We start from the raw sequence: 12,196 nt of genomic DNA on the forward strand, positions 1-12,196 counted from the left end.
TCTTTTTCTTTTATTTTTTAAAAAGAAAACAAACTATCTTTTTTCATTTTACATACCAATTCCAGTTAGCACTCCCTCCCCTCCTCCCATTCTCTCTTCCTTCCCACCCCCATCCATTTCTCAGAGAGGGTAAGGCACATTGCTTTGAGGAAGTACCAAGGCCCTCCCTTCTATGTCTAGGCTGAGCAAGGTATCCATCCAAAGAGAATGGGTTCCAAAAAACCAGTACAAGTAGTAGGGATAAATCCTGGTGTCACTGCCAGTGGCCCCGCAGTCTGCCCATACAACTGTCACCCACATTCAGAGGATCTAGTTTGGTTCTATGCTGGTTCCTTCCCTGTCTGGACAGAGTTGGTGAGCTCCCATTAGCTCAGGTGAGTTGTTTCAGTGGGTGTCCCCATAACGGTCTTGACCTTTTTGCTCATATTCTCACTCCTCCCACTCTTCTACTGGACTTTGGGAGCTTAGCCCAGTGCTTAGATGTGCATCTTCTTCCATCAGGTGCTGGAGAAAGTTCTATGGTGACCTTTAAGATAGTCATCAATCTGACTACAGAACAAGGCCAGTTAAGGCAGCCTCTCCACTATTTCTTAAGGTCTTTGCTGGGGTCATCTTTGTGGATTCATGGGAATTTCTCTAAGTGCCAGGTTTCTTGCTAGCCCCATAATGGCTCCTTCAATCACGATATCTCTTTCCTTGCTCTCATCTCTGTCCTCTCTCCCGTTCCCTCAAGTTCTCCTCTGCTCTCCCCTTCTCTCCTCTTCCTCCTCTCCTTCTGCTCTCCCTTCTGCCCCCCCACCCTGTGCCCATTTTCTTTGTAGATTTTTTTGAGGTTCTCATCAGAATCACTTTATTTTTTTTTGACAGTTAAATTTAGTTTTTATTTTTTTAAAACAAATAAAATTATCCACATAATATCTAGGCAGAAATCACTAGCTTTGTTCACTAATTCCTTTAAAATGAGAGAAATGATTTTTCCAAATGTGATATAAGCTTTTTAATTCTTCATTAAATATCCAATTAACTAAAAGACTAAGTTTTTTTATATATTTATTTATCAAAGATTTCTGTCTCTTCCCCTCCGCTTGAGTCTGGCACCTTAGACTACTCGGCCATCCTGACACACCTGTAGATTTTTTTTAACATCCAAAATTGTTTTGCTATAATTCCCCCAATGGTTTAAAAAAAAAAGCATAACATGTGTGTATGTATGTGTGATTTCTTCTGTGTTTTCGTTTCCCTCCTTTAAATTATAAATTGTTTCAGACGAGCTCAGGTTATTTTTGTTATTTGTTCTTTGGAAGCGAACAAATATCTGCTGAAGAACTAAAAGGAAAATGGATGAGGATCAGTGGGTGCTTTTAGTCTTGGCCTGTGATTTCTGTATGTGTGAAATGAAGGGAGATGAAGTTTATCTTTTAAAATTCAAGATAGAAAGCCACTTACCACAGAGAGAACAGCTGGGTGATTTTAAGGTTTGATGATACTTTACATCATCCCCAAGTGGAGCAAAGCAGAAAGAGTTAGGTTTGAGTGTGTTTATGATCAGTTGCTGAGCCACTTTGGGATCTACCAAACATTTAGCAGTGTGCTGCCTTTACTCTGTTTATTCCATTACTGTTTATCGTAATCAGACATAAGAACAGTGAAATATATTTCTGGTATGTTAAATTATATACTTTGAAGTCAGTGGTTTAATAAACCTCACAACTTTTAAAATAAATCTACATGTTTTTCATATTCCTAGAATGGCTCAGAGAAGACATAAGAGAGTGAGGACGTGGACCCGTCACATAAACATCTTTAATAAAGACTACATCTTTGTACCTGTAAATGAGTCGTGAGTACTTTTGATTATTTGAAAACCAGTTAGGATTCAAGAAAACTACTCGAGGTATAATCAATAAAAAGTATGGCATATATATAAATTCAAAGATCACTTAAGTTTTTAATAGAAAAATGATAAATTTCTTCAATGTTATAATAACCAAAACAATTAACTTTTTTGTCTTAAGAAATATTTTGTAAACTAAAAATATCAGAGGAGAATACATTTCTTAAGTTCTGATACAAAAAAGTGATGTTATTGGTCTCTTTGTTGATAGAGATCCTGAAAATAAAACACTGAATGCATGAGGGTAGATGACATTTGAACTGTTCGAACAGTGCATTACAAACGTTCATTTATGGCTTGGTAAATTGTGTCTGTTAGTGTGGACTGTGTGCTCCATCTTCCATGAAAGTTTATCACGTCTGATCCCACAGGTGGAGCTCTAGACAAGTCTTCTGTGCTGTGTAGATATGGCGTGTTATTGAAATTGCTGTCCTTTCAACAGGTCTCACTGGTATCTCGCAGTCATTTGTTTTCCCTGGTTAGAAGAAGCTGTGTATGAAGACTGTCCACAAACTGCATCCCAACAGTCCCCGGATCAACAGTCTCAACACGACAACAAAATAATAGGTGATAGGCATTGCTAATAATAACCACATTAACAAGCAGATTGATCGGAACAATAAGAAGTTAACAGCCTACCTATTTATTATTTTATTAAAAGGAGTACAAAATGTTTGAAATTCTCACGACACCCAGCCTTATACAAAATGCCATACTGTTGATGCTAAGTTTCATTATAGCATTTTAAGAGACTAGCTTTGCTAACATGACTCAGAACTCATGGTATGACTCCTCCATGCATAGCTTAAAGTCTCTAAGTTAACACTTCTTATATACTAGTAATTCAGAACAAAGTTAATAGAAATTATAGAAATTCTTCTATAATTTTCTTGTGACACGAAATTTTAAGTAAGAAAATAAGCCCATTTCTTTGAAAAATAAATAAAAAATTAAATGTTTTGTAGCTGTAACATAAATAGCAAGCAGAATTGGTAATAGCTTTTCTCACTTATGCTACCTAGAACCTGGGGAGGGGGAATTGTTGGGGCACCTGTTTATTTTCTGTCCTTTCTTCTCTGAGTTTCAAAAATAGGAACCATGATGTGAAAAGTTCACTACCCTCCATATTAACATAACATTTTTTATTAGTTTGCTAACATTTGAAGTTAGTCTTTTGGGAGGAAATGGGCCCATTCAATTTGTATTTAAGGTTTTCTTTCTGAGGTTTCTATATCATGTGATGACAGCCAACCCTTAAACAGTTTTTTTATCTGTTGACTAAGTTTTCTCGAAATACTGACCATAGGAACTATTTTTTCTTTAATTAGTACTGTGGATAGATCTTGAAGCTCAGATTATCTAAGTTATCTGTGCTAAGACACACCAAAGACTCATAGTGACTTCTTTGTTATTAGACAGTGATCTGCGTCCCACTTCAGCGGTGTCCGCAAGTGCCGAGGATTCCCAGGTAAGTGTGTTCTGCGCAGGCATGGAGGACAGAAGACTCTTAACAGTGACAACCTTAACTATAAAATGTGTTATAATAAAATATGGTATGCCTAAGTGGATGGAGATGGGATTAATGGCTCATAATTAAATTGTGCTCCTTTTTGATTATTTCAACAATTTTTGGGAAAGAACATAAAGTTACCATTCTTGCTGACTTGCTTAGATTGTGTCAGCTTCCTCTCTCAGAGGTTTATTGTGTGTCCTCTAGAGAAATAACGGCATTACTAAGGTGGTCTTTAGAAAAGTCAGCTTGATCTGTTAAGTAGGAATTATGAACAGAACCACTGTCAGCAAAGCTCACAGTTGCTAATGCTTTTCCTCTCATCATAGACAAGTTCCTGGAGTGCTTCTCAGCCTTTGGCTCAGACCAAGTGCAGATTAAAACCGTTTCTTGTGCTTCAGAGGAAGAAATGTGTCTCTACAGCCTCAATTGAGTTACAGAAAGTGTGCAGACACAAGTTATCTTACTTATCTTTAAGATAATACATGAACAAAAATAAAATTGTCTGTTATTGCATAGGCCCGGTTAAAGCATCTGTGTGAGGTCAGTGTGAGAGTTCGTTAGTCAGTGAGTTTTGGAAAATGGAAGCTAGCACGGTCTGTTTGGAAGCTAAGTGGTGAGAAAGAACTTTTACTTGAAAATTTAATTTCAGTATTTGAAACACTTTAAGGAATAAGTGGCTATTAAATGTATTAAACTAGCTTAAATTGTAAACACAAAAATTCATGTTATTTCAGAGTACCGAGATGAATATGTCAGTACCAAAGAAAATGTGTAAACGGTAAGTACATGTTATAATAATATATAAAGGTTTGAAAGTCATATTTATATATATTTTAAAGATATATTTATTTTACGTGTATGAATATTTTGCCTGCATGTGTATATGCATACCACATGTATGCCTGGTGTCACTGCAGAGGTCAGAAGATCCCCTGGAACTGAAGTTATAGACAGTTGTAGGCTGCCATGTGGATGCTGGGATCTGAGCCCATATTTTCTGCAAGAACAAGTGCTCTGAACCAAAGAGCCATCTCTCCAGCCCTCAGTTTTGTTTATTTATTTACTGCGTCTGTCTATGACATAGCACACGTGTGAAGGTTTGAGGACAGCTGTTGGGAATTGGTTCTCTCCTTCCACTATGCGAGTTCCCAGTATTGAAGTCAGGTTATGAGACTTATAGGCAATAACATGATGAACTATCTCACTCACCTGGATGTCTCCTTTGTTTGCTTGTACTTTGGTATCCATCTTTATATAAGTCTGTTTGTCCTGATTTCTTTCTTTGTGTGTTAAAGGCCATGCATTCTCATACTAGACTCCTTGAAAGCTGCTTCCATACAAAACACAGTTCAGAATTTACGAGAGTAAGTAATGACAGTTTTTACCTTCAGTCTGTTTTCTAAAGTCTCAGAACTTTGGTAACTACCTTAAGTCATAATAAAAACGGTCCTGGAGATGTGGGGTTGGTTGGCATACGTTAGCACTCAGAGGCAGTGTTACAACCTAACAGGCAAGGGGACTATAAATTCAAGGTCAGCTTTGTAGGACAGTGGACTAGAATAGTGAGATCCTGGCCACAGTGGAAAAACAGATAACACCATGTTAGTAATTTTATTTTTAGCATATACTTAAATGAACCTGAAAATCTGACTGCCAGCAGCATCTTCTATTATGTGTTAATAGTGAAGGATTTAGATTTGTCAAAGGTAAATTCAAATTTTTTATTTGTAATTGAACAAAACCATAATTTTATGCAAAATTGCGGGTATTAGTGACTATTGAAAATAAAACTTGAAAAGAAAGTGGAGACCTGTAAATTTCTATTTGTGTATGTATGTGTGCATGTATGGGGGAGAAAGCAGAAAACTGTCCATTTCTGTTTGTGGGGGGATCTTTTTACAGAAATTTAAAAATCATGTGGATGGGTTGTGGGACCGTGGCACGCTTGTGCCTAGGCCTAGGTATGGAGGTCAGAAGACAGTTTGTGCATTTGGTTTTCTCCTTCCACCAGAAGGCTCTAGCCAAGGTCGTGAGGCTTCGCAGGAAACTCGGATAGAAGGTGCCTTTCCCTCTTGGCACCAGAGAAGAGTTGATACAGGCGCTGAAAACAAACAAATGTTAAAGCCGTGCTTTCGCTTCCTTCATAATAGAAGTAGTGCTGTGAACACTAAGTTGTTAAGAAACTTTAGATTTTATATGAAAATCCCACCACTCTTCACAGTAGCGTTTATGAAGACTCATAAATTATGGTTTGTTGAAATTCTGTCTTTGGAAATTTAATCTGAAGCAACAGATTTGTCAAGGAGAGGTTTTCTTCCTTTGTAGAAAGTATTGCGGATTGATCAAGATTTCCACTCAAGTCACTTTCCTTATTGATTATTTCAGGTATCTAGAAGTAGAGTGGGAAGTTAAGCGAAAAACTCACCGTGAATTCAGTAAAACCAGCATGGTGGACCTGTGCCCTAAAGTTCCTAAGCAGGACAATAGCAGCGACTGTGGGGTCTATTTGCTGCAGTATGTGGAGAGTTTCTTCCAGGTATGTGCAGACATAGATTTCACTTCTAACCCACAGTTGCAATGTACAGTTACAAATTCTGACCAAGAAGAGGCAGGAAAATGTGACTAGGCAGGGACATATAGAAAAGACATGGAGGCCACAAGTGACCCAGATATGAGAATATGAACAAAATGTATGAAGACATGAAATACAGAAAATATAAAATGAACATTCTAGAGTTGAAAGCATACAGCAGTCTATTAAGAACTTGAGTGGAGTTCTTAATGTGGTTGATACATGTATGTAGGTGCCATTAGGTGACTGAGCCAGGAGGATGAGAAACAGAAACTCTCATTTAAGGCTAAGATCCTCATTTCGGTGGTTTGCAGGGCTGCCTAACCTTTTGACATAAGCCTTTTGCAATACAGCACTACCCTGTGCCCTGTGCTGCATTCATAGCTGTCCTGGGATGCATGCAACCTCAGGGCTGCAGGTTGGACACACCTGGAGCACACCAGCTATGGCAGGGGATAGGAACAGAAAGAGTCCACAGGTAGTTCTGGAGTAAGAGAATGTAACGAAGAAGCCGAGTCCGATAGGATGCAGGTCACATTTTTATATAATTGGAGTCCCAGAAGGCTTAGCGAAGGTGCCAGTAGGGCAGATAAAATACTAAAGAAAATTTTCCAGATGTAAAAAAATACCCATTCACTTAAAAAGCTCAGGACATCAAAGCTGAGGAAACAATTAGAAGCATGGCTATGGTTTTCTACTTCATAGAGACTTTATGCAGAGAAACAAATACAAGTCTTTAAATGGCAGGGAATCGGCGCTTTTCAGCACCAACTTGTTTAGTTTCGTCGTTACCAGCAGTGTTGCTTAGTGTGATATGTTTTTGACCAGAGGTCTCTGTAGAGAATTCTCTCCTGCACTTCAGATTTTCCTATGTCTTTAGTATTGGGAGGAAGATACTGCATAGTAAAAGATGGTGCACATTATAGAGATTGATCACACAGTTGTTACAGTTGTGTTTAGTCTCCCCTTGTATTCCACACTGGAACTTCATCATATGCTGACAGTTCTGGTCCTCTAGCATTGTTTCCAAGTAGATTTTGATTTAAGGTTTAGAATATCCAGTGGGCGTCATTAGTGACATTTTCTTACTTAGTTTCACAATTCCAATTTTAGGTAGCCTTGATCAATGATAGAATATAGGTTAAATACAGAATCACCATGGGAAAAGCTAAAAATTCTAAACTTATGTTTTGTGTACTGATGTAGCATCAAACAGGTTAAAAACGAGTCTTGAGGAACCAGCGGGTTTCCCTAAAGGAAACGGTACAAATTCTAGTAAAAATATCAGGCAGTAAATCACCACATAGGCATTTGTAGCATGAATAACAAAAACCCAGAGACAGATACGGGGTTCAAGCTGAAGACCAGAAAAGCAAAGCAGTCAACTACTAGAGAGACCTTTTACCTCTACCAAGTCTTCAGACCGAAGGGGTGAGGTCCTGTCTCCACGAATCCTCAGACTCCACACCACATTGAGTGCCTGTCCCCCTTTATAATCCTCTCTCTGCCCAGCCATATCGCTCCTGTCTCTACCTCCCTACAGCTGGGATTAAAGGCATGGATCCCAAGTGCTGGGATCATCTTTGTATGAGATCTGTTTTCTTTTAGACAGACTGGATCTAAGTAGTCCAGGGTGGCCTTGAACTCATAGAGTTCAAACCTCTGTCTCCTGAGTCCTGGGATTAAAGGTGTGTGCATCACTCCCTGGTCTGTATGGCTGACTAGTATGACTGCTTTGCCCTCTGATCTTCAGGCAAGCTTTATGTATTAAAGCACAAATAATATACCACTGTAGACATTGGCCCATATAGGGTTCCGAGATTCCAGTCAGTCCATCCTCTCACCCTGTCTTCTCCAAGATGTAAGTCCTTACATTATCCTTCAGATTTATGAATACCAGCTAAGGGTAGCCTTCCTTAGCAACTAAAAAAGTTAACTCAGGAGAAATAACTTCTTAGTTGTAACTTAACTTTGCCATTAAATTAACACCATGGAAAAGTAGTAGTTCAGAAAGCTGTTTCTTACCCTAAAAGACGACTTTTAGTGGGATTTTTCATGTTTATATCTCTGAAAATCTTTATTACCAGGGCTTTCTCCATGATAGTTCAACAGTATTAACATGTGTCTGATTTCTGAGTCCTGCTGAGTCATTCTTTACCGGTTATGACACCACTCAGACATGCAGTGTAACAGAGTAGACGATTTCATTTTAATGCTCAGAAGTTAGCAATTTATGAAAATGATCTAAAATTGATTGTGGCCATGGTTACCCAGCTGAGAAACTGAAAACTAATTTTGTGCTTTATGTGAGTGCTGTGGTATGGTGTGCAGCAATCTGTTGATTTTCGAAAGGTGTCATGTTTTCATTTCCCACGAAAGTGAGATTTTAAAAAATTGAAATCATGACGTCACACTAATATCATTCTTTCTTTTCTCTTTTTAGGATCCCATTGTTAACTTTGAACTCCCAATTCACTTGGAGAAATGGTTTCCTCGCCATGTAATAAAGACCAAGCGGGAAGATATTCGGGAGCTCATTTTGAAACTTCATTTGCAGCAACAGAAGGGCAGCAGTAGTTAGTTAATCTGTGCAGACATGGCTCATGCTCTCTAAATTTCCTGGCAAGCGGCTTACCGGCATTGTGTCAGCTTAGAGAGAAGAAAGTAACTTGCAGTAGTTCATAAATTGTTGAAATGTATATGGTATCTTGTTTGAGTCGTTGGGCTCTCACAGCTGCAGGTGTCATAGAAGCACTTATAGAAATTAAAATTTCATAAATATATTTTTATGATTAAATATGCTTGGATTATGCAATAGCGTATGTAATGTGGGAATGTTTTCGTAAGTAATAAATCTATGTGATCTGTACTTCCACATGACTGGGTGTTGATGGGAGGTGGGTTCTCCCTGGTGCCAGCCCCAGGACTTGTCAGATTTGTTGGCAAGTCACATCATATTGTAACTCTGTTCTTTGCAGCTCAAGCATGCAGTATGAATACTGTGTATTTTTTTTAAAAAGAACTTAGTATCAAGGCTTCAGAAAATGCCATTCACGGCATCCCTTCTGTATAGTATGAAAAAAGGAAAACCATTAGATACAAATTTACCCTTTCAAAGTGCAGCTTATTATTCTCAATTGCTAAATGCAATTTCCCTGCTCTGACTGTCCCCTCCCCCACTTCTTCACATGTCACAGGTAGAGGACTGAGAAGGGAGTTCATTTGTTCAGATAAATGTGGAACACACTTTAAAGTACCAAATAAGTTTTCAAAAATTATGTAGCTAAGCTTTGTTAATTTGGTATAGCTATATAAATATTCATTCCTACATTATCCTAGAATGTGTGTATACAGTTTCTATAAAAGATAAAATTGGTGTCCTCATAATTTTAACAGAGAAAATACTTTTAAACTTCTATTTATTATTTAGAACCAAATATGTAATTTTATAGTTTGGTTACCCATGATTCATCTGCAAAGCCAGATTTCTCATTTCTTTTATATTTTTAAGTTATAGTTTCTAAAGATTATGATCCCTCAGGGATCTCACTCATACAGCACCCAATATTTTATTAAATATTCAGGTAACAGTTCTACTGAATTTATGTGATGATGGTGGTATTATCTAGTAAGCACTTTAGAATCTTACGCTATCAGAAATATTTTTAGGGAGATACGATCATATTGTTTTATCAGATAATGGGTTTTAGAATATTATTTTAAACATCTCTTGGATTTACAGTTATAACTGTTGTAAAGCATTTGAAACAAAGTCAATTTAAGATAAAACTAGGAAGTCTGAAGGTTTTATTTCAAAATCAAGTGACTTGGGTTGCCAGTTAGCCTTAGTGTCCTCAGATTCAGCTAGTCTTGTCTCTCTTTGCACTGTTCAGGATACATGGCTTTGGAGATTTTACATGGAAGTGCTTATTAACTGCATATTTCATTCCCAACGTATGTATGTTGGCGAGAAAACTTTTTTTAAAGTGGCTGTTAATTGTTTTGTACATCTAATTTTGGAAAGCAAGTGTTTAAGAGATCTTGTAATTTCTGACCTTTTCTGTTTGTGTGTTTTTCAAAGATACCACTGTCCTTCATCATGTATTGGAGACTGTTTAAAATTTGTTTTCCTAAATTCATGTAGAAATAATGGTTTGAGGATGTCAACATTTTATATTAAACATGTTTTCAATTCATTAAATTGAGGAGTAATCTTTTCTTAAATATGAAACACTGCTAGAAATGGGTGACATTATCACCCCTGTGATGGGTAAAAGTTAAATCACTTCCTGTGGTGGTGGATAACAGTCAGAACTCTAAAAAAGTACTGTATAAAATTGCCTCAGGATGGATATGGGAGTATATAGGAAACATAAATATTTGTTTATTATGCCAGAATTGTATTTTTAACTATTGTGTACTGCGTATACCATGTAATTAGATGTTTAAATTCATTTTTTTCACATTTTAGCAGGTGTACAGTTAATTTGAATGTCTTTTTGTTTAAAGGAAAATAATACTTCAAGTTGAGCAACTTAATTAGATAAGTGTTGCCCCAATCCAGAACACTCCCAAATCTGAAGTGTTCTGAGCACCAGCATGATATGACAAGTAGAAAATTCCATTCTTACCTATGATGGGTGGCAGTCAAAACACTAAAATAATTGCTTACAATTAGCTCAGCATATGTATGAAGAGTAGGTATGAAACATACATGAATATCATGCATAGATTTGACCCCTTCCCTCAAGATATAGCCATGCATTTGCAAATATTCTAAGATCCAACACATGCAATTCTTCTGCTCCTGGTATGTCCCATGATACCCATCTCCCATATCTGCTAATAGCCAGCAGTACACGTGAGAACATGCACGCCAGGGTCATGGGGCTCAGTGGGTAAAGGCATTTGCTGTGTAAACCTAGTGTGCTTGTTTGCTTTCTGTTGCTCTGGTAAACACGATGACCAAACCAGCTCAGGGAGGAAAGGGTTTACATCATCCGTCACTTACAGGTCACAGCCCCTGAGGGAAAGAAAGCAGGGCAGGAACTTGAAGCAGAAACCATGGACGAACACTGCTGGTTCAGTTCCTCTGCCAGCATTTTGCTAGACACACAAAAGACGAACTTCTTCCTTTTTGAAAGCAAATACTTTTTATAATACTTGGTATTTATTAACTGAAAGTTTTATACATTTTGGTTTTATATCCATTTACTGTTACTCTCTTCTCATGCCTGTAGCAAGCTTACTTTGGGGCCTCAACCAGCTCCCAAATCCTGACATGAAGACTTAGTTATGAATTAGTTCCTTATGAATGTTTGGCCTTACGCTTGTTTCACTAGCTCTTTCAACTTAAATTATCCTGTTTCTTTTCATCTGTGTTTGCCTCGGGGCCTTTTACCTTCCTTTCCTTCTGTTTTGTATATCTTACTTTTCTGCTGTCTTCACGGCTGGCTGACAACTGCCTGGCTTCTAGTCCCAGCCCTGTCTCTAGAACTGCCCGTCTCTTTCTCCCTTCTCTCTCCAGCCTAGACTCCTCCTCCTCCTTATTCTTCAACTGTCTGTCTCTTTCTCCCTTCTCTCTCCAGCCTAGATTTCTCCTCCTCCTTATTCCTCGCCCACCAGCCCTGCCCATCCCTCCCCTACTCAGCTGTTGGGCATTTAGCTTTTTATTAGACCAATCAGGTGCTTAGACAGGCAAGGTGAAACAAATACAATGTATCTTTCCATATTTAAGCAATTACAGCATAAACAAATGTAACACACTTTTACACAATTACAGTAATAGTCCTCAACATAAGCAAAAGTAACACAAAATAATATTCCACAGCAAATGCTCACAGTGACGTCCCCTTTGTTACCCAACTTCATGCCCTTTTTGTTGTTTATTAAGAATTCTCTGGTCTAATTACTGCTTCCTGTTGGAGCATGGATGTGGGGGCCATCCACTGGGGCATAGGCCTCTTTTTCATTTAGCTTTTTTTAAAAATATTTATTTATTTATTTATTTATTTATTTATTTATTTATTTATTTATTTATTTATTATGTATACAATGTTCTGTCTGTATGCCTGCAGGCCAGAAGAGGGCACCAGACCCCATTACAGATGGTTGTGAGCCACCATGTGGTTGCTGGGAATTGAACTCAGGACCTTTGGAAGAGCAGGCTCTTAACCACTGAGCCATCTCTAGCTTTTTTTTTTTTTATTTGTTTAGC

General features: G+C 37.9%; 1 protein-coding gene across 1 annotated transcript in view; it reads left to right on the forward strand.

Annotated features, from left to right (window-relative positions):
- Nucleotides 1-10,180, forward strand: part of Senp7 (SUMO specific peptidase 7) — a 99,398-nt gene extending 89,218 nt beyond the window's left edge. Inside the window, exons 18-24 of the mRNA XM_050122388.1 lie at nucleotides 1,748-1,840; nucleotides 2,337-2,461; nucleotides 3,310-3,362; nucleotides 4,142-4,185; nucleotides 4,703-4,771; nucleotides 5,793-5,943; nucleotides 8,423-10,180. Coding sequence (XP_049978345.1) covers nucleotides 1,748-1,840; nucleotides 2,337-2,461; nucleotides 3,310-3,362; nucleotides 4,142-4,185; nucleotides 4,703-4,771; nucleotides 5,793-5,943; nucleotides 8,423-8,560 — 673 coding nt within the window. The 3' untranslated portion in view covers nucleotides 8,561-10,180. The remainder of the gene's footprint in view (nucleotides 1-1,747; nucleotides 1,841-2,336; nucleotides 2,462-3,309; nucleotides 3,363-4,141; nucleotides 4,186-4,702; nucleotides 4,772-5,792; nucleotides 5,944-8,422) is intronic.
- The last annotated feature ends 2,016 nt before the right edge of the window (nucleotides 10,181-12,196 follow it).

This window comes from Alexandromys fortis, unplaced genomic scaffold (assembly GCF_014885135.2).
Source record: "Alexandromys fortis isolate MF-2015 unplaced genomic scaffold, M_Fortis_MF-2015_v1.1 scaffold_187, whole genome shotgun sequence".
Taxonomy (NCBI): domain Eukaryota; kingdom Metazoa; phylum Chordata; class Mammalia; order Rodentia; family Cricetidae; genus Alexandromys; species Alexandromys fortis.